A 26636-nucleotide genomic window follows, 5' to 3' on the forward strand; every position below is an offset into this window, starting at 1 on the left:
TTTGTGTCAAGATACAGCAACAGCTCTAAACGCTCTAAAATGACATCAACCTCGGAGATACACTTTAATGGTAAGTTTTATAATTAGTCTAATCCAACCTAATCTAGTCCTTCTCCAATCAATTTCTTATCCAATGAAGTGTACAGATTTTTTGTGTCAAACCGATGCAATATCTCTTTTAACCTATTACTTCAAATTTATACTGTATAGGTTAATTTTACTTTTGTCATACATTTTATTTGAACTACACTGATGTACATTGTATCATTAAAATGAATACTACTCTGTTTTTTACCATATATATGTCATAATAGAATATAATAAGATAAAAAACTAAAGTACAAAAATGAACTTTAGCTTTGTACATAGTATAAACGAGGACTCATTATCTAAGTCAGCTGTCTCTCCTCAGGATGAAACCTGTGTGTACAACAAGTTGACTCAAGGCCAAGAGATAAGCAGCCGTTTACTGTGAAGGGTTAGAGAGTTCAGTCATGGCTACAGTTCGCTCACTGCCATGACTGGAAATCTACAGAGTTCATGCAGCTCAAATGTCAAAGGACTGCATCCAAAGATAAAAAGGCAACCCAGAGAGAACAACCCAAGAGCACTGAGAAACATAAGTGAAAAAATAATTATATAGTATATATAGTTAATATATAATAAAATTACATAAAACAATGTATGTCAGTGATGAGACGTTAAGATGATCTTAGGGAAAGAAAAAACTTTATTGTTATAAGTTTAAATAGTGCATTTGTAGCCATAAAAAGTCTGTCCCTAAATAACAGAAAGGCACACTGTGGTAGCAGCAACTTAGTGGCTGACTTTCTGGTCTGTTGTTTCTCAGTATACACTTCCATGTCTACAGATGTTTCACAAAGCAGCAAAGTTGCACAAAGGTGCACAAATGACCAAAATATTTTTTCCTGTTTGCAGGACTGAATTCCAGTGAAAGCCCTGTGCGACATTCTAAGCCTCCTGCAATGTTGTCTACAGTCGTTATGAATAATGGTGTAAATAGTCCAAATTTGGAGAGTTTCTTCCACCAAGCAATGGAAATCATTTTGAATGAGGCAGTGAAAAAAGCCACTGACATCAGAGAAAAGGTTTAATTCATTTATTTATTAATGAACATGCTTTGTGGCAATGGATTGCAGATTTATTTGTTATTTTATACAAGTTAATTTGTGATTTTCATGAATTGCTGCGACATTTGGCCTGAATAGTAAACCCTCTGTCTACGCTAATCAGGTGTGTGAGTGGCGTTCCCCTGAGTGCCTGAAAGAGTTGTTGGATCTTGAGTTGAGAGATGGTGGGGAGTCTGAGTCCATGATTCTGCAGCGCTGTAGAGACGCCATCAAGTACAGTGTCAAAACCAGTGGGTTGTTATGCAATAGATGACATAACATTCTCATAATCATAACATGCTCAGGCAGAATTATTGAATCTTGCCTCATCCCTGCAGCTCATCCACACTTTTTCAACCAGCTGTATGCAGGGATGGAGCCCTACTCCACAGTTGCAAGCTTTATATGTGAAGCAGTCAACACCAGTGTGTGAGTTGCTTAACTTACTGGAGTATAATATATTATACTGTAATCAATAAGTCATTAGTATGTCTGAAATATCTAAACTGTTTTTTACTATACATATTTACATGTTTATACAGACAATGAAATCATGCTATTGCCATAACATGCTACATATGTGATTTTTCTCCAGGTACACATATGAGGTGGCTCCAGTCTTCACTCTGGTGGAGGACACTCTGCTGAGGAAGATGATAGAAATGGTTGGTTGGGAGGAAGGAGGGGATGGAATCTTTAACCCAGGTTAGAATGAGAGAGAGTCATGATGACATGCATGTATTTTTCCTATGTATCCTGTGGATGTTGTCTATTTGAACATAATTTTAAACTGTTTGCATTCCAGGTGGCTCACTGTCCAACATGTATGCTGTGAATCTAGCCAGGTATCGTTACTGCCCAGATATCAAAAAGACGGGCATCTTTGCTACTAAACGACTGGTCATCTTAACATCACAGGAGGTAGGTTTGATAAAACAAAGCAGTCATGAAGGCCTCGATGTTGTTTTACTGTCACCTTCTAAATTCAGACAGGAAACAAGACAAGGCAAGAAAAAGTGTTCTATTTTTACCGTACTGGCCGTACCGTATTGATGATGTATTTTTAACTGAGATATTTCTCTCTGGCTTCCTTCACCTAAAGAATGTTACTAATATTAGGAGCAATCATTTATTAAGTGTTTCTAAAAATTAGCACCTATCTCTCTTTATAGGCTGGACTGTACCTCCTATTGGTATAATCTCAACAAGCCATTGCAAAATGTTGTAGCTATAGTAACTGCAGTTTAAAATCTGGAATAGAATTTAAAATCTTACGTGCAAAACACATGATCTAGCTCCATAACATGTCATACAGTATGTTAAATATATAAGACCTCATAGACCCGTCATACAGTATCACAACAGACAAGTCGCAAATGTGAGTTCAGTAGGTTCATGTACTTAAATTTACATGTCAATTGTACGATGGGAGGCACCTTGTTGACACATTCCGGTAAAATTCTACTTTATATTATATTAAGTATAAAACTTCACAAAGTTACTGTATATAGTGAAAACCCTAGTGACTAGGCACCGTTTAGTTTCAGTTTTAATTTAGTCTGTCTCCCACTAGATAGAAAACAGTGGTGCTTCTTTTGTTGGTGGTTTAATACAATGACATATAAAATGAATGAAAATATTTAAACAAATGAAACCCACCAAAGCAAGTTAACATAGATATGCTTGCTTTTTATTGATAGTCTTATTTAATCTCTTTCAGGGTCATTATTCCATTTCCAAAGGAGCAGCTTTGCTGGGCATTGGCACAACAAATGTTTACATTGTGCCATCTGATAAGAGGTAAATTGCTTCTCACACACAAATCATAATACCACCACTTATGTTGCCTTGTCAATTTTAAAAGGGCACATTGATCCTTCTTGTTGGCCATGCCTTCGAGAAGGGTGTAACTAAAGATTCTTTAGGAGATAAGATAAGGGAGATTTCCTCCAAAGAGCAGGATCAGAAGTATGTACAATTCCACTATGGATTGTTTGAATATTGCACAGGATAAAAAAAAGATTGCCCAAACATTTAGATGGTGACACACTATCTAAGTATACAGTATAAGGTGAGATTAGTTACAGGTGTAGTAACAATTACAATTTAAGTGATTTCCAGTGGTTCTCTGGGAGCAGCTTAAATTGTAAAGTCTTACAGCAGCAGGTAGAAATGACCTACGATCGCTCGCTCCTTCAGACACTTAGGATGTATCAGTCTGTCACTGAAGGAGCTACATAGTGATGACACCATTTCCGTTTCATACAGTGGGTGGGCATCATTCTTCCTCATGGATAATAGCTTGGCTACCATCCTCTTTTCTCAAATTGAATCAAGATTATCACTGTGTCGAAATCACACAGACAATCCTCTCTGGAAGACTCAAATCATGTGTGTGTGTGTGTGGCTACTATCACAGAACATGCCAAGTTTTACGTGGCAGCTCTAGTAGCGGTATGTGTGAGAGAATGAGACGCAGTGCTCACATACAGTATTGGTGCAGTGGTTGGCTTCTCATGTCTCACAGCAACAAGGTGCCTGGTTCCATTCTACAGGTCACCAGGTGCCTACAGGTTCTCTCTATGTCAGCGTGGGTTTACTCCAGGTCCAAAGATATGCAAATGTATAAACAGTGGTCCTCATTCATCTATCAAAAATAATAAATCAGTATCAATCAATCATGCATTTTTTTCTTTTAAAAGTCAGTTCTTCCTTCAGTCCACTGTATTTCTTATCTCAAATAGAAAAATCTAGATTTACTGCCATTGTCACAAGACATTAAAACAAATCTTTGTTACAATAAGTCAAAGAATAAGGGGGTCTTGCTGTCGAACCCAAATCCGCAAGTGAAGGAAATAATTGACTTGTTGCAAACTTTTTTTGTATGTACTAGCGGTAGGATGATTCCCTCAGCTCTGGAAGAACAAATAAAGACAGCTAAACAGGAGGTAAGGAGGTCATTTCATACTGATATTCAGTAATATCTGTTTAAACATTCGTAAAATATGTGTGTCTCTGTTTGATCAGGGTGCAGTTCCCCTCATGGTAAACGCTACAGCTGGGACTACAGTACTTGGAGCTTTTGATCCCATTGAGGAAATTGCAGACATCTGTAAGAAGTACAACCTCTGGTTGCATGTTGATGTAAGTGCAATAATTCCCTTTTGTTTTTACAATTCTACTGTGAGTAGAAACTACATTACCTTTTCCCCCTCAGGCATGTTGGGGGGGGGCTGCCCTGATGTCCAAAAAGCACAAACACCTGTTAAGAGGCATACACAGGTAGACTAGATGCTAGAGTCTTAAGTGTACTGACGTGAACCTAAAGCTGTTGTTAGTAATAAAGCATTGACTTGAAGGTTTCTGTCTTTGTTTCTTCCTCATAAGAGTCAACTCTGTGTCCTGGAACCTTCATAAAATGTTAATGGCACCTCTGCAGTGCTCTGCTTTCCTGGTCAGAGACAAAACGGTAAGATAATCTTACTTATCATGACAGAAACATCATTTTAATTCAAGTACTGAAACCTTCCACTTCCGCAGAGTCTCCTACAGCACTGCCACTCTGCTCAGGCCACCTACCTATTCCAGCAGGATAAGTGTTATGATGTCAGCTATGACACAGGGGACAAATCCATCCAGTGTGGCAGGAAGCCAGATGCCTTCAAATTCTGGCTCATGTGGAAGGCTTTAGGAACCGCAGAGCTGGGGCAAAGGGTGGACAGATCTCTGGTCATGGCAAGGTTAGTTGTCTGAATCACAGACCTTTTACTTTGTCTGGTTTCATATGATAACTATATCTACAGTAAGTCACAGCAACCTGACCATGAGTCTACCTGCAGCAGTTTAAACATATGAAAAAGCAAATGGTGAACAGGATCTAACATACAACTTGAGTGTGTGTCTGCTTCTCTTTGGTATGTGGCACAAAGGGACGCCGCATACACACAAGCACTTAGAGATGCAGACAGACAAGATAGTTAGGTCTCGTCTTTGAAAAAAAGAGTAATGGGATTCAGCTCAATCATTCAAGAGTAAAAATTCAACAAAAGCATCAATATTTTTGTTGGGGTATCGATCCATACCAATACTATCATTGGTATCGATATTATTGATATTCGGATCGATCCGTCCACCCCTAGTGGTCGGCCCAAGCGGGTCTGATACAACCTCTTTTGTGAAAGGTTTTTTGGAAAATTGTAAATATATGACCGACATTATGCCTGAAAATATTGTTTGGATTTACACATCGTATCAATCCATGTATGACGACTTGCAGAACATGAATAAAAACATCAAGTTTGTAGAAGGTCTACCCAGTTCGTTTCACGATGAAGATATGTTTTCTAGAGATTCAAATCTTCAGCTAATAATTTTGGATGATGTAATGTTTGATGTGTTCGAAAATCCAGAGGTTGGTAAAATATTTAAACAAATATCGTCACCATCGCAATTTTTCTGTCATGTTTTTGACCCAGAATATATTTCATGAAGGCAAATACAGTCGAACTCTGAACGTGAATTAAATGCATCTTGTTCGCTTTAAAAACCCACGTGATAAACTTTAAACGAGAGTAATGACAATGCAACAAAAACGCCTCACGGCTACTTATTGGTGGATTTGACGCCACACTGCCCAGTGCGTTTCAGATTGAGGAGTGGACTGTTGCCCCACGACCAAACCTGCATGTATTTACCGTGGGAGAAAATATAATAATAATAATGTCAGACCGTTTAAAGAGAAATCTGCCTCTCCTAAAAGTGTTAGTGTCCAGCGGACCACGCCAGCGAAAGGCTATTTTCTCTGTGTGTTCAACGGAGCTTGTAAAGACCAAATGCAAACTGGCATTTAATCTTTTGAAGGGGAATATGGCTCTTTTAGCTAATCAGTACCAGCTCGATGCAGAAACCCCCAAAGTGGAAAAAGAAGCGACGCCGCACTCTGTTGCCCCCTCTCTGGATGTTCCCCGTACTCAGTAATGAATTAAACTTCTTAAGTGCAGCAATGTGGACATTCAGAAAACATTTTAGAACAAACATTCATACAGTCATCAGCATGATTGGTTATGTATTCATGATATCTTTCAGCAAACGCTGATACAAGATAATTTCTGAAAACATTAATGCGGACAATCTTTATCAACACTTTGAGCCCTGTTAAGCAAATAATATAGGCAATAATGTATGCTGACCACATACTATAGACAAAGGATGTTGAAGCTGTTTATTATTATAATATATCGTTTGAGAGCAGCTTATCCGCCACGTGCAAACCGTGAAACAGGTCACCCAGTAAAGGGAATAAAATGTTCTCCAGCTGAATCCCATTAATTTTTCTCTCTCTTCAATAGTAATTGACCAACACGTTGCACTTCAAATGTTGCATCAGTTTCAAGAATCGAGTTGTAACACGCATAAACAATAAGCGTCATAGTGTGATACATGAATCTCATTTCAAGCCTTGGAGAGCATGATTTGACAGGGGGAGAAGCTACCCCCTCCTTATCAGGTACTAAATTGAGGTAAAACAAAGTGTAGCCGCCCTCAAAGTCTTGTCTATTGAAGCACAGTGGTTGAGCTTTTAGATGACAACCTGTGGCTGTGAATCAATTGTAATATTCTCTGACAAACAAATTATTTTCAAAACATGGCTCAAACGGCTTAGAGGAAATCTGTCGCTCGTCCTGACAAAGTGCCAGAGATTCCAACTTGGCGTGGCTAAAATTTAAAGGGGTTTAAAGAGATTCACGAATCACGATGGAAGAGTGATATAGAAACCGGTGTTCTCCATATTCCAGCAGGGCTTGTCTGTTTACTGGCCTATAATGTCCGGCGCTCTGACATAATTGTTCTGTGTCCAGTTTCGCCACTTAACTGAAACATGAGGCACTCCTCCTATACAACGCCAACGCAGAATCCAATCCTACATGAAAAGCTTTGTCTGCAAAAACCTCCACTTTTTGTAAGTCAGCCTCATAAAAGGAGCCCTTTACTCGCTCTCCGTCGTAATCCTGAATCTTATGGGATTCTCTGGACACATCTGCTTATTTTAAAAATCTCTTCTTGTGTACCCATGTGTATATTTCTTGTCAAACACCCCTCTGAGCTTGGAGATTCTGACAAAGTCCCCGATCTTAAAGTTAAATTTTAACTTGTTTTTATGGCTCAGGGGGAACGAACCGTACAGGTTTTGGAAAAAAGTTTTTTCAGGCGTCACTTGAGCCAGGACTAACTTGATGCTGCTGTGATAACTATTAACTTTGGACAATAATTTTTAACACATCAAAAATGTCTGAGGGTGTTTTTCCCTGTAAAGTACATGTTTCAGCGTTTTGTTGTAACGTTCTACAACTGAGGCTTTAACATCCATGGAAGTACTAAAAGGTTTTATGCCATTCTTTTCTCATCAAGGCTTTAAACAGCTTATCGTAAAATAATTTTCCTTGATCCATCTGAATAGCCTTGGGAATGATGCTGTGTTACTTCTTCGGAAGGACTCTGGAGATCTGCTTCGGTGGATGTTCCCACCCATCGCCGCAATTTCAACTGGATTTGTTTCCACTTTGCCAAGTATCATCATCTGGACCTGTCTTACGCTTGGCTCCGATTCAGGGTTGCCTGTCACTAGTCCACGTCGCAGCACGTCGCGGGATCAGAAGAGGAGCATAGAACAATCCAATCTCCGACGATTTGGCTGCGCTCCTGACCCACTGGACCACGCATTGATGGTGCAGATGTGTTTAATTAACGCCAGATTGCAAGATCAAGACTTTTCTCTTGAACTGGATTTTATGATTGTGACAGAGTCGTGGCTAAAGGAAGTTGACAATTATGTATTTTTTTATATATTTTGTAAACTTCTCTCTCCTCATTGCTTTTTATTCAGCTCCCCACGTAGTTCAGGCAGAGGAGGAGGCCTGGCATCTATTTTTAAAAACGGTTTTAAATGTAAGCAGCTTTCAGTAGAAACTTATTCTTGTTTTGAGCTGGAGCTGTTTATAGTGGAGCTTCCTCATCCTATGCTGTGTGCAGTGGTTTATTATCTTCCAAAATATAACAAGGCTTTTATTCAGACGTTTTCTGACTTTTTAGGCTTTATTTTACTGAGATTTGATAAACATTTAATCCTTGGAGACTTTAACATTCATATTTGCTGCCACAATGATCTATTGGCCAAAGACTTTTTAAACATGATCGATTCTTAACTCTAATTTGATCGCACTCATCATCACTCATGGTCGCACCTTGGACCCTGTCATTTCATATGTAGTGCCTGTTTCTATTATTGAAATCTGTGATTCTAGGTTTTCTGATCATCTGCCTAATTTATTTACTGTTACAACTCCCTTGGTAACTAAAACTGTTTTCACTCGACAGCCCCTTATTTATGGATCCAGATGAGCTGTTGCTATTGTTCACCTCCACCTGTGAGAGCATATTGGACTCGGTTGCTCCTCTTTGAAGTAAATTATCCAGGTTACAATCTGAGCCCTGGTTAAATCACTCAACTTGGGCACAGAAAAATGTCGCAGGGCTTAACGCAAATGGAAAAAGGATAAGCTTTTTGTTTCCCTTCATTTTCTGTGGCCTGTCAAATTACCACAGGGCAATAAAAGCTTCCAAATCAAACTACCTCTCCAGCATTGTAGTCAACGACCGTCATAAGCCTCAGGTGTTGTTTAGTACAATTAATTCCGTTAGTAACCCACATACTGCCACTTCCCAACCTAAAGCTTCCAAACAAACTTGCAAGATATTTCTACATTATTTTATCAAAAAACTTAGTAATGTCAGGCTATTTTCTTCAGCTATTCTCCTGATCCAGCAATTATTCCTTGGTGATTAGCAATCTTTGATAATTTTATCCCAATGTCACTGTCTGAACTAGGTGACTTGGTTCAGCACATGAAAACATCCCAGTGCCCCCTCAACATCATGCCTACTACCATAACTACTTAAAGATGTTTTTGAGACTGTGGGGCCCAGTGTTATAGCACTTATTAATTGTTGCTTGAATACTGGATCAGGTCCAACTGCTTTTAAACATGCTGTTGTTCAAAGTTAATGACATTGAGGATAAATTCCAATCTGGATTCAAGCCTCAATACATTACTAAAAATTAATAATGATATTTTGTTGGCAAGAGATGCTCAGAGACTCAGTTCTGATAGTGCTCCTGGACCTCATTGCTGTGTTTGATACAGTGGACCACAGGGTCCCTCATCTGGAGCACTCTGTGGGCATCCAGGGTACTGTCCTATACAGGTCATATCTTAGTAATAGAAGCTTTGCTGTTAGCATTGGTACCTGTTACTCCTCTTCAGTCCCCCTCTCTTTTGGTGTCACCCAAAGTTCTGTGCTTGGTCCACTTCTTTTTTCATTATATATGATTTTGGGATCAGAAGCATCGTTTGTCCTACCATTGCTACGCTGACAATATACAGATATGTCTAGCCATGAAGGCAACGGGAGGTACGCTACTTCAACCTCTATTTCACTGTCTGAAAGACTTAAGGGCATGGCTGGCACTACATTTTTTTGCACCTTAACAAAAGCAAAAGGGAATGCATTCTGTTTGATGACCCTGCTACCATTGAGGCCTTTGTCCAGGGTTTTGGGCCTATGGCTCCACATCCGCACTCACTGTTAGTGATTTTAAAATGGCAATTCATGCTTTTATCAGTTCTAGACTTGACTATTGCAATGCCCTGTATGCTGAAGTTAATCTGTCTTTTCTTGGTCGTCTTCAGATGGTCCAAAATGTTGCTGCCCATCTCTTAACAAACTCAAGAAGGTTTGACCATATAACCCCCGTTCTGGCCTCTCTACACTGGCTTCCAGTTCATTTTAGAATTCAGTTTAAGGTATTGTCCTTTGTTTTTAAAGCTTTAAATGGACTTGCTCCACACTACCTCAGCGTGTTGTTACAGCTTCACACTCCAGCAAGACCACTCAGGTCCTCTAATCAATTTCTTTTAGTTGTCCCAAGGGCAAAAGGCAAACGTTGGGGTGATCGTGCTTTCTCAGCGTCAGCTCCTAGGCTAACAGCTTGCCTCTTGATGTCAGAGCAGTGCCAGATCTGCTAGCTTTTAAAACATTGTTTGAAATGTTTTGATTTTCTTTAGCTTATAATACAGTTTTTTACTGTCTTTTTAATCACAGCTGTGATGCTTTGTGTTTTTAATTGTCTGATTCTCCTTTTATCTATTTTACTCTTTCTCTCTTATGTAAAGTACTTTGGTCAACAAGATGCTTCAGCGCTCTTGTTACAAACACCTCACCCGATTTCGAGGGAAAGTGGATCCTTACAGGTTTATGTAGAGTAAATGCATCTTGTTTGGCTAAAAATGTCATAACCTGATCCACGCTTACAAATGCTGTGGTTCATTTTCGCTGATTCCAGTCGACTTACAGGTGCTGACCCTCCTCATACCAGTGCCTTTTCCGCCGGTTATCAGCAGCCCCCCTTTTTGTGCTGTCTGCAGTAGGTGTTAAACATGCTAATTTGGCCACCCCCATTTTTAGCGCAAAGGACACAATTCCAGGGTAAAACCAAAAGTTGGAGCTTTGATCACAAAAACTTAGTGTCTGACCTGTATAATCAGGGTCAAGTATAGAAGCAATTCTGAGTGCAGACTTTAAAACTGATTGTGTCATATCACACACTGTTTGGTAGACAGAAGGAAAAAAAACAGACAAGTACAGATGTAAGCGGTAAGCAGTAAGTACAGATGGAGCGGTTTGTTTTGGCTGATTTCAGTCGACTGTCAGTGCCATTTTCAGCGCTGATCACACACTCATCACACACTCATCAGCCGACTGTCAGCAGCCCCCCTCCTTGGTCTGTCTGGGGAAGGTGTTAAAAATGTTATTGAGGCCACCCCCATTTTTAGCACCGAAGACGCAATTCCAGGGTGAAACCAAAAGGTGTAGTAGTATCTGACCTGTGTAGTTAGGGTCAAATACCAAGTATAGGCACAGTTCTGAGAACAGGACATAGATCTGATAATGTCAGTTCTACACTGTTTGCTAGGGCAGACAGACAAACAGACAGACAATATTCTGTGTAAACATTCAACCAAAAAGTTGAGAAAACTTAAAAAGTTGATTTTATGTTAGAGTTGAATGTTTTACTTACTTTTTTAATCATAGATACTCATCAGCAACTACCTTCTGGAGGTTTATCAGTTACTGGCTGTATTAGGTTAAATTGGACTTTACAAATGTACCTAATGAAATTCTTAAATTCTCAATCTTTATATTCGGCATTATTGACTTGGATGTAGTGTTTCAGTCTGCTTGCTCCGGGAGCTGTTTAAAATAAAAAAAAAATAACATTTGAATCTTCTAATCAAGCTTAGATGAACATAACAATAGAGAGCCTCTTTTCAGACAGAACGACCCATCCACACCAATATTTAGATTGGTTTCACACCATCCCCTTCTCCCCAAAGCATCAGAGTCCTGCAGTACTGTTACCTGATGTGATGTAACCAGATACATTTATGAACTACTTAAACAAAAGATTCTTCAGACATCTATCACTTCAAAGAAGCCTAAGAGAGAGAGAGACCTTTATTAGTCCCACAGTGGGAAATTTCCATCAGCAGCCAGCTTGACCGGAACTAGTCTGACAGTGGAAGCAAGTTGCAGTACAAAACAATACAAAGCCAAAAACACATGCACATACAGTGGCCCACAGTACAAGTGGAAACCTTAGTGGAATTTTTTCTTGGGTACATCAGGACAGATAGATAAGGTCGGAGAGCAGACAGTGAGAGTAAGGTGGTGTAAGGTGGTGGGGGGTATCTGCATCAGTGTAGTGAAGAGTTGTTTATAGAAGTATGACTGAGGCCGACCAAGATGTTTTCCATGTCAGTCCAACAGTTGTCCTTGAAAGGAGCCACAACAAGGGAAAAAGGATAGAGAGAGGCACAGCTAGATTGGACCCGGGAAGGGAGGGGTGAGGGAGAAGGGATAGAATTTTACACAGCCAATTCTAATACATTTTGATAATCCACGACTAATTTGTCTAGATCAATACTCAAATCAGTCAGAACTCAGGGCTTCATCATCTCTTGTGGGACCGTGGGTCATCCGTGACATCTCCTCAAGCCTGTCAGACAAGGCTGTCACCATATTTACCAAGTGTTCAGTCTGTCTGCAGATGTTATCCCTCAGTCTCTTGTCTTCCTCCGAACGGGCTGAGATGTTACTCATCAGTCCCCCCATCCGGGCCATCCTCTGGTGTAATTCCATCAGCCGAGTAACCATGGCCCCCATCGGCATTTGTAGCTCCACGGCCGGTGGACACGCCAATGAGCAGGCTGCAGATTTTCCAATCTTACCAATGTTCTAATAAAGCAGGGCAGCACCAAAGCCAATCATGAGTAGCCCTGTTATCAAAGTCCAAAATATGAATAGATCCCCTGCATCCTCGATGGGCAGAGGCTGCAGACACACCGGGCACCAGGAATCCCACACACCCCGCTTGTAGCCGGAGGCAAAAGTACCCAAGGGGCAGAGTGGTTCTCCTGGAGATTCTTTTCTTTGTGAGAAGATTTTGTCCAATGCACTGAGTGACCAGTTGATTAGCTCCATTTTCAAAAAATGTTATTCCAGAATAGCAGATCAGGGTGCCTTATAAAAGACAGGACAAGGACACTGCAAGCAAAAGCACAGTGGGAGCTTAGAGAAAACACGTCCGCTCTCCTCGAGAGGCAGAAGTGGAAAGGAGTGGTTAAAGCACACAACTTCCCACCCACAGTTTTTTAAATAAACCGTTTTTGTTAGTTGGTGGTTTAATACTATAAACTTTTATATCCTTAAGCTATAAACTTAATGCTTTCTTTTTAACAAGTTTTATTTACAAGTTTTTATAAACATATAGTTCATTCTACCATTTTCTAAACCAGGTTGTCTGAAAGTTGGGTAATTGCAACTACATTAATTTAGAGCAGAAATGTTTCTCAAGGAGCTTCTACATTATACGTCCTTCACGGGGGCCGTGGTCTTCACACCTTTTCACAGTCCTTTGTTAAACTGATGAGACAGTTCTTTACAGGTGTGAAGTGAAGCCTATTGTAAATGAAGGGTAATACGTAACTTTACTCAGACTAAAGGTTCCTGCACTTATGGTAATGTTTCTACTTTAAGAAAAGTCTTACTTAACTTGAAAATTATTGAGCCGTCACAATCAGCCGATTGTGGTGACATTTGACAGTAAAGGTGATTGAAATGAGTAGTGGTAACACATATATGTATTTAGCTGTCCATTTATCACTGGATATAGTGGATGATGATGCTGATTTCCTGCTGTACAACCAGGCCCAATGTCGGTCCATTCTTGAGACACTGAGGCGCTTTGCCTTGTCTGATTCTTCTCACCTTGACAACAGAAAATGGGGTGCACAGATCTCTGTATTTTGTGTCACTTGAATTTGTGTGGTAAACAAAAGACACCAGAGGCAAGTTTACACCAGGAGTCTCTAGCTGGGAGCTTCTATGCCTTAACCACTAGGCTGTTGGTCCTCTGAGGGTAACCTACTGTGTCCATACAGTAGGTCTCCCTCAGAGGATACTAAATTCCTTCATACAGCATTATGTTAACAAAGCCTTGATTTGAGCGGAACCTTTAAAGTTATGGATCCATGAAGAATTTTCTTTTTAAGCAGTTTACAAATATTTCTGGTTTCCATGGCTTAGGTGAAGTTGTGAGGAAGTTGAGTCATGTCAACTCTTTCTGTCTGGTGTCCTTCTTGGGGGAGGGTTCATCACCCCTACTCAGTTTTGTGTCTTTTGTTCACGAAACGAGCCAGTTCTTTGCAAGTGTGAAGTCAAGGCAAACTGGAGGATAATATGGAACTTCCCTCAGACTGAGGAAACGTTTGGTCTTTGTCAGTTGTCATTTATTCCTGCCTGGTTGAAAATAAATGCCAGTAATACATTCATGAAGAGATCAGCGTGAGATCCGGCAGGAATGAGGCAATGAAAATTTGCCGCTCCATCTGGAAGTAGTAAAATGGTAGTAAAATGACTGTACTAATATGGATTAACACTAAATGTACCTGACCATTATTTCAACCAGCCAGAAATACCTAACAAGTGACTGACTCAGTCTGAGGAAAGTTACACACACTTGTAATGAACCAACTCGTTGGTTGGACAAAAGACGAAGTAGATGTGAAGAACCATCCCCCAAGAAGGACACAACCTGTAGAAGCTACAAACTCTTCTGCTGCAGATTCAGTTGACACAACTCAACTATCAGACAACCTCATCTGAGTCATGAGAACCAGATATATTTGTGAACAGCTTCGAAAAATATTCTTCAGGGGTTTATCACTTTAAAGATTGCTGCAAAATGGAGGCTTTGTTAACATGATGCTGTATGGGGGATATTGTTTCTGTCTATAGGTCACCCTCACAGGACCAACAGCCTAGTGGTTAAGGCACAGAAACTCCCAACTAGACTGATCACGTCTCTGGTGTCTTTTGTTTACCACATTTTTAGGCTTCACACCTGAAAAGAACTGGCTCGTCAGTTAAACAAAGGACTGTGAGATGTGACGACCACTTAACAATTCCCTGCGAAGAACACAGACTGTAGAAGCTCCCTAATAAACATTTCTGCTCTAGAAATAATGTAGTTGTAATGACTCAACTCAGACAACCATGATACCAATACAATACTCAATTAATAGTGGAAATAGTTTATATTATATAATATAAACTATTATTTATATATTCTATAGTTTATATATTATATATTATAAACTATTATTTATATTATATATAAAAAAAAAACTCCCTTCTCACCCCACGCGGGTGGTCTCATCCACTTTCCAAGCTCGGGTCCTCTACCAGAGGCCAGGGAGCTTGAGGGTTCTGCGCAGTATCCTTGCTGTTCCTAGGACTGCACTTTTCTGGACTGAGATTTCGGATGTTTTTCCAGGGATCTGTCGTAGCCACTCCTCCAGTTTGGGGGTCACAGCCCCTAGTGCTCCGATCACCACAGGCACCACTGTGGCCTTCACCTTCCAAGCCTTCTCCAGTTCTTCTCTGAGCCCTTGGTATTTCTCTAGTTTCTCATGTTCCTTTTTCCTGATGTTGCCATCGCTTGGTATTGCCACATCCACCACTACGGCTTTCCTCTGCTCTTTATCCACCACCACAATGTCTGGTTGGTTCGCCATTACCATTCTGTCTTCTTAGGACTTGCCTTACTCGTTGGAGGTATTTGGCTGTTGCCGCATTCCTTGTTGCCTGTTCAAGGTTGCCGTTCGCCTGTGGTATTCCAAGGTACTTGTAACTGTTCTCAATGTCTGCTATTGTTCCTTCTGGGAGTGAGACCCCTTCTGTGTGGGTTACCTTGCCTCTCTTTGTCACCATCCTCCCACATTTCTCGAGTCCGAATGACATCCCGATGTCCGAGCTGTAGATCCTGGTGGTGTGGATCAGCGAGTCGATGTCTCGCTCACTCTTGGCGTACAGCTTGATGTCATCCATGTAGAGGAGGTGACTTATGGTGGCCCCGTTCCGGAGTCGGTATCCATAGCCAGTCTTGTTTATTATTTGGCTGAGGGGGTTCAGACCTATGCAGAACAGCAGTGGGGACAGTGCATCTCCTTGGTATATGCCACATTTGATGGATACTTGGGCAAGTGGCTTCCCATTGGCTTCAAGGGTGGTTCTCCACAACCTCATCGAGTTTGCAATGAAGGCCCTTAGAGTTCTGTTGATGTTGTACAGCTCCAAGCATTCAGTGATCCATGTGTGTGGCATTGAGTCATAGGCTTTCTTGTAGTCGATCCAGGCTGTGCACAGGTTGGTGTGTAGCATTCTGCAGTCTTGGGCGACTGTTCTGTCTACCAGGAGTTGGTGTTTGGCTCCTCTGGTATCCTTACTAATGCCCTTCTGTGCTTTGCTCATGTATTGACCCATGTGCCCGCTTATCTTAGCTGCGATGATGCCTGACATGAGCTTCCATGTTGTGGAGAGGCAGGTTATTGGCCGGTAGTTGGGTGGGACTGCACCCTTTGAGGGATCCTTCATTATCAGGATCGTTCGCCCTTCGGTTAGCCATTCAGGGTGAGTCCCATCCCTTAGCAGCTGGTTCATTTGTGCTGCCAGGCGCTCGTGGATTGCAGTGAGCTTCTTTAGCCAGTAGGCGTGGATCATATCAGGGCCGGGTGCTGTCCAGTTTTTCATACCTGAGACTCTATGTTGGATGTCTGCCACTGTGATAGTCACTGGATTCTGTTCAGGGAGGTTGCTGTGGTCTTCCCTCAGATCCACCAGCCACTGTGCATCACTGTTGTGTGATGCCTCCCTTTCCCATATACCCTTCCAGTACTGTTCAGTTTCCAGCCTTGGTGGGTTTGCTCTGCTGTTATTACCCTGCCATTGAGAGTACACTTTCGCAGGTTGTGTTGCGAACAGCCGGTTTATTCGTCTGGCTTCGTTATCTCTGGTGTATCTCTTTAGACGGCTGCCTTTGTCTAAAGAGATGCCTCTTTAGAAGCCTTTGCTTGGCAGTTTCGAGTGCTTCAGGTATGGTCATCTGGCTGTACCTCTTGGGCATCGGTCTTTTCATTGCACCTCTCTGGGCCTCTGTCATTTGGCTCACTTCCCTCCGAGCTGCCTTGATTTTTGCCTCCAACCTTCGTTTCCATGGTGGGTATTGTTTCTCATGGCTCCCATGGTTGCTCCTATAGCCAAGCACCTCTAGGATCACTGATGCTGAAGCGTATATCAGCTCATTGGTTTCTGTGATTGTTGTGGTAGGGATCGCTCTCAATGCTGCATTCACATCTTCCATGAGACTTTCTGATGGTACTTCACTTAGCCGTTGTAGTGGGGTTCGGGGTTGCCTGTTCAATCTCGCCATGATCTTATCTTTCAGGTCAGTCGCTGCCTCGCTCAGCGTATCTGTGCTTATTGGGGCTTCGTACCCAATTTCCGGTTGGGGAGATGGTGAAGCCTCCCCTCTGACCTGGCGTCCTGGCTCCCCCTTGCCGTAGCATTTGTGTTGTATCTCGTCAATCTCAAGTTGTGATAGTAGTTGCCGTTTGTGGATGTTGGAACACTGAGCTACTAGTTGCTTAGCCGTCAGCCTTGAATGTGGGTTTCTCCGTATATATATATATATATATATATATATATATATATATATATATATATATATATATATATATATATATATATATATATATATATATATATATATATTTAGAATCCTTTTTCATTGAGTTGTTCCTTAAACTTAAATTAGGTAGTATGCAATCATCATCTGTTTACAGTTTAAGATTATATCTATGTGCTTGGATCAGACATCACTGCTCCACTTGGTGAATCAATGTGCCATTGCTACACATTTCTCAGGAGAGGCTTAGGGGGTGTTACCAAGGCAGCTACTCATTGAATATGTCACAGTGGGGGATCATGAGCCTTGCATGGGAATTAGTGAGACCACACTGAAGTCCTGCTGAAACTCTGCTGAAATCAGTCAGCAATTCTGAGCCGCTCCTACTGTATTTTTTCACCCAAGTCCCTTTCAGTCGCTTTATGTAAGCGTTCACACCACCAAAGCCGCCCGGATGAGCCAGATTGTAATAAATTTTCTTCATTAGATTCTCTACTTTAGAGGACATATTTCAATTTCTCTCCCGCAATAAATATGCGGCTGTTTGAGCATGCAAATGTATATGTGCACAGTGTGTATTCTAACAGGAACCAATCACAATAGTGATTTTTATTACAACTTTGTAAAAAACAGAAGTATTATTAAATCTTTAAAATCAGTCAGATACAAAACATTATTCAGCAACCCTTACCCTCCACTGCTTCTTGGACATCTTTCAGCTTTGATTCACAGTCTCCAATCAGCTCATCGTGCATACCACAGACAGAGCCCCCATTTTTCAAAACTGCAGTGACAAACCGGCTGTCTTTGACACGTTTTTTCAGCTCTTCAAAGCGCAAATCCAAAGAGAAATCAGGCACTCCAAACACACAGGTGTGTTGCAGTTGACTGGGATGGGAGATCCTATAGCCGTGACAAAGGAATTTGTTATATTCATGAATTACAATGTACAGGATCTGGCTGGCTACAGAGTGGACCACATCCGAAAATGCATGGAACCCACAGCTGTCCGCTTGTCATCCCCCCCAGGCTTGTAGACGATATCCCGGAGCTGAGGGGCCGTACAAATCACTGCTCCAGCATCCTGAGACGGATCAAAGCCCCCGGATTGGTGGTTTCAGGGGTGACAGTTTGAAAGCTGTCAATCAAAGTTTGAAGAAAGCTATATTATATAGTGTCTGGTAAATTTAAGATCTTTTGTTTGATCATTAGAAAAATAAAGTGCAGACATTGTGTGTAGAACCAACAACCGACTTTAACACCATTCAGTTGATTCCCAAAGTTTACTGATGACCACCTTCATTGGCCTTCAAGAGTGAGTTCGATTGTTTGGCATGCTCTGGTTACTGCTCGGGCCTGTGGCATGGTGGGCTTCATGGGTGCTCTGATGTTCGAGTTGCGGTCTTCTATGAGCCCTGGGCTGGGGTTGGGTCTCCCTGCACAGTTGCACAGTTTTGCGGAAGATAACACAGGACGAGCATGAGCATGCATGAGTGAGAGAAGTGTGACAGAGGAGGGATGCTGGTTCTGGCTGCCCTGCTTGTGCTAGCAGCCCCGGATAGTACCGTGGTTCCTGGATCTGGCTTGTCAATTCCTGACTGTGGGGGATGGGGGGTAGTGGGAAAGTCTGGAACCTGGCTCTGCAGACCCCAGTGCCTTGCTTCCTAACTACATTATTTCACTTGGAGGGATGGGGGGGACTTGGAAGTGGTCTCACCCACCGGCACCCCCCACAGTAGGATGCTCCTCAGTTTTAACTGCCTAAGCCATATAAAATAGAATAGAATAGAATAGAATAGAATAGAATAGAATAGAATAGAATAGAATAGAATAGAATGCCTTTATTAGTCCCACAGCGGGGAAATTCCCATCAGCAGCCAGGCTACCCGGCGCTAGTCCGAAAGTGGAAGCAATTGCAGTACAAACAATAAAAAACACACGCACATACAGTGGCACACAGTACAAGTGGAAACCTTGCTGGAATTTTTTCTTGGGTTCATCAGGACAGATAGATAAGGTCGGAGAGCAGACAGTGAGACTGTAAGGAGGGGTGGGAGGGGGTGTATCTGCATCAGTGTAGTGAAGTGTTGTTTATAGAAGTATGACCGAGGCCGACCAAGATGTTTACAGGTCAGTCCAACAGTTGTCCTTGAAGGGAGTCACAACAGGGGAAGAGGATAGATAGAGGCACAGCTGGTGAGCTAGATTGGACCCGGGAAGGGAGGGGTGAAGGAGAAGGGACAGAGTAATACACAGCCAATTCTAATACATTTTAACAATCCATGACTAATTTGTCTACATCAATACTCCAATCGGTCAGAACTCAGGGCTTCATTGCCTCTTGTGGGACCATGGGTCACCCGTGACATCTCCTCAAGCCTGTCAGACAAGGCTGTCACCATAGTAACCAAGTGTTCAGTCTGTCTGCAGATGTTATCCCTCAGTCCCTTGTCTTCCTCCGAACGAGCTGAGATCTTATTAGTCAGTCCTGCAATCCGGGCATCCGAACGAGCTGAGATGTTACTGATCAGTCCCTTAATCTGGGTCATCCTCTGATGCAAATCATCCTAACGAGCTGAGATGTTGATTGTCAGTCCTTCAATCTGGGCCATCCTCTTGTGTAATTCCGTCAGCCGAGTAACCATGGCCCCCGTCGGCGTTTGTAGCTCCACGGCCGGTGGACATGCCAATGAGCCGGCCGCAGATTTTCCAATCTTTCCTATCTTCCGATAAAGCAGGGCACCACCAAAGCCAATCATGAGTAGCCCTGTTATCAAAGTCCAAAGTATGAATAGATCCTCTGCATCCTCGATGGACAGAGGCTCCAGACACACGGGGCAGAGTGGTTCTCCCGGAAATTCTTTTCTTTGTGAAAACATTTTGTCCAATGCGCTGAGTGACCAGTTGATTAGCTCCATGTTCAAAAATGTTATTCCAGAATAGCAGATCAGGGTGCTCAGAAAAGACAAGACAAGGACACTGCAAGCAAAAGCAGAGTGGGAGCAGAGAGAAAACACGTCTGCACTCCTCGAGAGGCGGAAGTAGAAACACTCATCCAGGACTTTGGAGGCTGATGTTGCATGTTTACAGTGTTAGAGAAACCAGAATGAATGGTGGAAAATATGAGATATTGCACATCTTCCGGTAAATTTTGAGAATACTGCACATATTCTTGTAGTTGCACAAAACTAAAAAAGTACACCATGTATTTACATATTGTGTGTCACTGCAGTGATGCATTGTACAGTTTGATAGCTGTGGGGAGGAATGACCTGCGGTAATGCTTCTTCCTGAACTGGGGATGTAACAGTCTAGTGCTGAAGGAGCTGATCAAACTCTCTGCAGTGTGGTGCAGGGGGTGGGAGGGGTTGTCCATGATGAATGTTAGTTCAGCCAACATCCTTCTGTCTGCCACTTTCTCGATGGACTCCTGTGTGCAGCCAAGGACTGTCACAGTTCACATCACGTAGTCAGGTTTCTCACTCATTTCCGGTTTTATTTTGTACCACTTCCTGTTCAGTGCCCATGTTTTCAGGTCCAGCTTTACCTCCGGTTTTAGTTTGACGCACCTGTGCCCTGTTACTAATTACTCACCTGCTAACTATCCAGCCATCATCATCACTCAGTATTTAAGCACCACCCCTCAGCCCAGCACGTTGCCAGATTGTCTCTTTATGTTACTGCCAGCAATCCAGCGTATAGTATCCGTAACTTTGATAACCCGTGTATGACCCTGCTTCTCCGGACCTTGACTCTTGCCTTGCCTACGATCCTGCCCTGCCGTGAGTTGACCCTAGCCTGCCTTGTGACTACTGATTGTCTAAACCCTGCCTGTACTGAACCTGCCTGCTCTGTGTACCGACCCTCGCCTGCCTGACCACGAGCCTGAATAAACCCTGTCGTTCACTGAGCCTTGTCTCCGCTGTGCGTGTGGGTCCGCTACCTTGAGTCCGTGACAGTACAATCTGGCCACACTCGGACCCAGCCGGCGTCTTGCATCGGTTTAAGGGCTGCAAGGGATTTTTGTTTTGGGTACTCGGACGACGCAGAGTCGCGATGGTGTTTACCTGCTCGAGGCTGCCGGAGGACCTCCGCTGGTGCTTCGGGGAGCTTGCGAAGAATTACGCGGAAGCCCCCAGTCTGAAGGCGCGGCTCCGCGTTATAAAACAGGCGATTGCTATCCTGGAGGAGGAATTCTGGTGGCTTGACTACCCGGAAGTGCAGACGCTTTTTGAGAGGCTCCAGGCAGTGCGGAGGGATTTGGCACGCGCTCTGCGCGCGGCGCCCGCCAGCGTCTCATCAGCTGTTCCTGCGGCACCGGAAAGCGCTCCCGTCGTCACCCAGTCAAGCCAAGCTCACGTTCCTGTCATCGTTCAGTCAAGTCAAGCTCACGTTCCTGTCGCTGCTCAGTCGAACCAAGCTCACGTTCCTGTCACTGCTCAGTCGAACCCAGCTCACGTTCCTGTCGCTGCTCAGTCGAACTCAGCTCACGTTCCTGTCGCCGCTCAGTCGAACCCAGCTCACGTTCCTGTCGCGGCTCAGTCGAGTCAAGCTCCCTCCCCTGTTGCCACTCAGGCAGATCCAGTCCGTACCGCTCCTGCTTCAGCCCTGGCGGTTGAGGAGGTGAAGTCCACAGCTAGTCGTCGGAGGTCCAGACGGCGTTGACGACAGCCGGATTCCCCTGTCCAGGCTCCAGAGGACTCGGTCACAGAAATCAAGCGGCCCTCTCCGCCAGCAGAGGGCACTCCCGCTCCATCATACGACATGCCCATCTCCATCGCAGGCATCCCGGACAGCATCCTCCTGTGGATCCGTGCCCAATGCGCCCCTCCGGTCCTGTTCCTGTTTGCACACTGGCTGAACTCCGCTGAGGCAGAGACCGACCCGGTAAGCAAGGAGCGTCACTTCTGTGAAGCCGCCCTGCTCATCGCCCGGAAGCCTGCGCTGCGCGAGGCCCTGGGTTTCATTGAACCCCCGTCAGAGCCTGCACCCGTTCCTGCATCAGAGCCTGCACCCGTTCCTGCATCAGAGCCTGCACCCGTTCCTGCATCAGAGCCTGCACCCGTTCCTGCATCAGAGCCTGCACCCGTTCCTGCATCAGAGCCTGCACCGGCCCCAGCGTCTAAGTCTGCATCCCTGGCCCCAGCGTCTAAGTCTGCACCACTGGCCCCAGCGTCTAAGTCTGCACCACTGGCCCCAGCGTCTCTGGCTGCACCACTGGCCCCAGCGTCTCTGGCTGCACCACTGGCCCCAGCGTCTCTGGCTGCACCACTGGCCCCAGCGTCTCTGGCTGCACCACTGGCCCCAGCGTCCCTGGCTGCATCACTGGCGGCAGCAACTCCCGCCCTAGCCTCACCTCAGCCATGCCAAGCTCCAGCTCCAGCTCACGCCTCACCTCAGCCATGCCAAGCTCTAGCTCACGCCTCACCTCAGCCATGCCAAGCTCCAGCTCACGCCTCACCTCAGCCATGCCAAGCTCCAGCCCAGCCTGCAGCAGCTCAAGCCTCAGCCCAGCCTGCAGCAGCTCAAGCCTCAGCCCAGCCTGCAGCAGCTCAAGCCTCAGCCCAGCCTGCAGCAGCTCAAGCCTCAGCCCAGCCTGCAGCAGCTCAAGCCTCAGCCCAGCCTGCAGCAGCTCAAGCCTCAGCCCAGCCTGCAGCAGCTCACGTCTCAGCCCAGCCTGCTCAAGCTCAAGCCTCAGCCCAGCCTGCTCAAGCTCAAGCCTCGGCTCCGCCACGCCAAGTTCAAGCTCCATCTTTACGCCAGCTAGCAGGCACCTCTAGCCAGTCACACCAGGTCTCAGTTCCTGTTCCTGTCGGCCATATTGAGGCCGTTCCTGTTCCCGTTCCTGTCGGCCACATTGAGGCCGTTTCTGTTCCTGTTCCTGTCGGCCACATTGAGGCCGTTCCTGTTCCTGTTCCTGTCGGCCACATTGAGGCCGTTCCTGTTCCTGTCGGCCATGTTGAGGCCGTTCCAGTCCCTGTTCCTGTCGGCCATGTTGAGGCCGTTCCAGTCCTAGTTCCTGTCGGCCCTGTAGCGGCCGTTCCAGTCCTAGTTCCTGTCGGCTCCTCGGAGGAGGACGCCGTTCTAGTCCCTGTCGGCTCCTCGGAGGCCGCAGTTCCCGACGATCCCCAGGTGGGGGTCGCTCCCGCCGCAGCACCTGTGGCAGCCCCTGCCGACCTCCCGGAGGAGGTCGGTCCAGCTCTGTCTCCTGCCGACCTCCCGGAGGAGGTCGGTCCAGCTCTGTCTCCTGCCGACCTCCCGGAGGAGGTCGGTCCAGCTCTGTCTCCTGCCGACCTCCCGGAGGAGGTGGGCCCAGCTCTGTCTCCTGCCGACCTCCCGGAGGAGGTGGTCGGCCCGCTCCTGGTCCCTGTGGTTTTTGTGCCAATGTGTGCAGGTGCAGTTCCTGGTGGTCCGGTCCCGGACACGTCTGTCTCCGCTCCTGGAGGCCCGGTGCCGGACACGTCTGGCTCCGCTCCTGGAGGCCCGGTGCCGGACACGTCTGGCTCCGCTCCTGGAGGCCCGGTGCCGGACACGTCTCCACGTCTGTCTTTGCCTCTGGTTCCTGCCTCGTCTCCACGTCTGTCTTCGCCTCTGGTCCCTGCCTCGTCTCCACGTCTGTCTTCGCCTCTGGTCCCTGTCTCGTCTCCACGTCCGTCTTCGCCTCTGGTCCCAGCCTCGTCTCCACGTCGGTCCTCGCCTCTGGTCCCAGCCTCGTCTCCACGTCTGTCCTCGTCTCTGGCCCCAGCCTCGCCTCCACGTCTGTCCTCGTCTCTGGCCCCAGCCTCGCCTCCACGTCTGTCCTCGTCTCTGGCCCCAGCCTCGTCTCCTCGTCTGTCCCCGTCGCCGTTCCCGGCTTCCCGCCGGCTCTCGCCTCGCCTGCCCGACGGAGGGCCAGGTCCTTGGCGAATCCTGTGGCAGGTATGGCGCTGCCTCCTGCGTCGTCGGCCACCTCGGCTGGCCGGTTCCGGAGGCGACCACCTACCTGGAGGTCGCTGTTTCCTGCCTCGACGATGGCGCGGGTTCTGGCATTGCCGACCGCCGCGTCTTCTCAGCCCCCTGGAGCACCCCCGGTCTGGAGAGCACCGGCGCATGCGTTTGGCCACTGGAGGCGGCATGTTCCGACGCCGGCCTTCTAGGACTCCAGCCTTGCCCTCGGGCACAAGATGTGCCGTCTCGGCCTGGCGGCTGCGCGGCCGAGACTCTCCGCGCATCCACCCTCCTTGAGGAGGTTTCTGGACTTTGTATTTCCCGTCATGGACTCATTATTCATGGACTCTATTCTGCCCCTGCAATTCATCCTGTGTGTTTTTGATCCTCTTGTGTTCTGCTCTGACCCGTCACCCACCTCTATTGGTTATGTTTGTTTTGTTTTGGCCGTCTAGGAATCCGCCCTAGACGGGGGGGTTCTGTCACAGTTCACATCACGTAGTCAGGTTTCTCACTCATTTCCGGTTTTATTTTGTACCACTTCCTGTTCAGTGCCCATGTTTTCAGGTCCAGCTTTACCTCCGGTTTTAGTTTGACGCACCTGTGCCCTGTTACTAATTACTCACCTGCTAACTATCCAGCCATCATCATCACTCAGTATTTAAGCACCACCCCTCAGCCCAGCACGTTGCCAGATTGTCTCTTTATGTTACTGCCAGCAATCCAGCGTATAGTATCCGTAACTTTGATAACCCGTGTATGACCCTGCTTCTCCGGACCTTGACTCTTGCCTTGCCTACGATCCTGCCCTGCCGTGAGTTGACCCTAGCCTGCCTTGTGACTACTGATTGTCTAAACCCTGCCTGTACTGAACCTGCCTGCTCTGTGTACCGACCCTCGCCTGCCTGACCACGAGCCTGAATAAACCCTGTCGTTCACTGAGCCTTGTCTCCGCTGTGCGTGTGGGTCCGCTACCTTGAGTCCGTGACAAGGACAGAAGGAAGGTTTTACTTTTTAATGCAATTTTTAAAAAATTTACGGGATTATTTTCTTTTTTAGATGGCTTATATTTTTCTAATGAATATAGTCACCTTATAGGCAAAAGTAATTGAATATGCACCTACAGGGCACTATCATTAAGTGTGCGTGTCCTTGTTTTGCAGTTATCTTGCACAAGAAATCAAGAAAAGAGAAGGGTTTCAACTTCTAATCGAAGTAAGAACTTGTAAATTCTTTCACATGTTCACAGGAGTTATTAGTACGAGGTTTTGTTAATCTTATCAGGAAAATATTTTACACATACTAAACTTGTTTCTCTCCACTTTACAGCCTGAATATGCAAATGTTTGCTTCTGGTATATTCCTCCAAGTCTGAGGAACCTTTCAGATGGTCCAGAGCTCTGGAAAAAGCTCCACACTGTAAGGAATTCATGACATTACAGTATCAGTACAGTAACATCACAGTACAGTAACAAGATCATTCATCCATGCCTCTGTTCATCTGTTCATCCCCCTTTGCACTGTAGGTCGCTCCACTGGTAAAAGAGCGCATGATGAAAAAAGGTAGTTTGATGGTTGGTTACCAGACCCACCGTGACAAACCCAACTGTTTCAGAATGGTGGTCATAAGCCCTGAAGTCAGCAACGCAGATCTGGACTTTGTCCTGGATGAGATCGATAACCTGGGAAAGAACTTATGATGAATAGAAAGAAAGGAAATGTTTAGTTGATCATTTGGATAGCATTGCTTTTACACAGGAATATAAACTGCTTTAAATGCAAATATGAATAATTTATTCCTAGTCAAAAATCACATGTATTGAGTGTATTAATAAACAATTTATAAATACATAGTGCTATAATAAATCATTATTATTTTATAAAAACTATTTATTACTTGCTAGTACTGTTTTTCAGAGTCATCTCAATCAGTATCTCTGCTGTTTTACAATTAACATTTTATAAAGGGGATTTAAATCTGTACAAGACACTGCATAGCTCAGTCCACCTTTGAAAACGTGGGTTCACTTCTTGCTGTGGGTATTTTCAATAAACATTTGTATAATGTGAGATATTAGGTGCCCTGCGATGGACTGGCGACCCGTCCAGGGTGTACCCTGCCTCTCGGCCATAGTCAGCTGGGTTAGGCTCCAGCACCCCCGTGACCCCGCATTAGGGAATAAGCGGTTTAGAAAATGGATGGATGGATGAAGATATTAGGTAATATATGGCCTAGTTTAACAAAATGTCTTCAAACCTGCAAATTAGAATGAAGAACATCTAAACGTTATGGAAAAAAAACATTTCTTTAGTCTTATAAGCAGTAGATCATACTCGTAGATAGTAGATAAACTTTATTCATCCCACAATGGGGAAATTCTTTGGTCTACAGCAGCAAGGAGATATTAAACAGTACAGCAGTATGGATGAACAGACAG

General features: G+C 44.8%; 1 protein-coding gene across 1 annotated transcript; it reads left to right on the forward strand.

The window, feature by feature from the left end:
• On the forward strand, nt 1-26081 carry csad (cysteine sulfinic acid decarboxylase). The gene is made up of 15 exons (XM_029130486.3): nt 1-70; nt 940-1109; nt 1255-1381; nt 1469-1559; nt 1726-1835; nt 1936-2051; nt 2851-2930; nt 4024-4078; nt 4158-4274; nt 4348-4412; nt 4518-4599; nt 4671-4870; nt 25362-25413; nt 25528-25617; nt 25725-26081. Exons 1-15 carry the CDS (start codon nt 40-42, stop codon nt 25896-25898), a joined length of 1560 nt encoding a protein of 519 aa, XP_028986319.1. The 5' UTR covers nt 1-39; the 3' UTR covers nt 25899-26081.
• Nucleotides 26082-26636: the final 555 nt, after the last annotated feature.

The sequence above is a fragment of the Betta splendens genome, chromosome 16 (genome assembly GCF_900634795.4).
Source record: "Betta splendens chromosome 16, fBetSpl5.4, whole genome shotgun sequence".
NCBI lineage: Eukaryota > Metazoa > Chordata > Actinopteri > Anabantiformes > Osphronemidae > Betta > Betta splendens.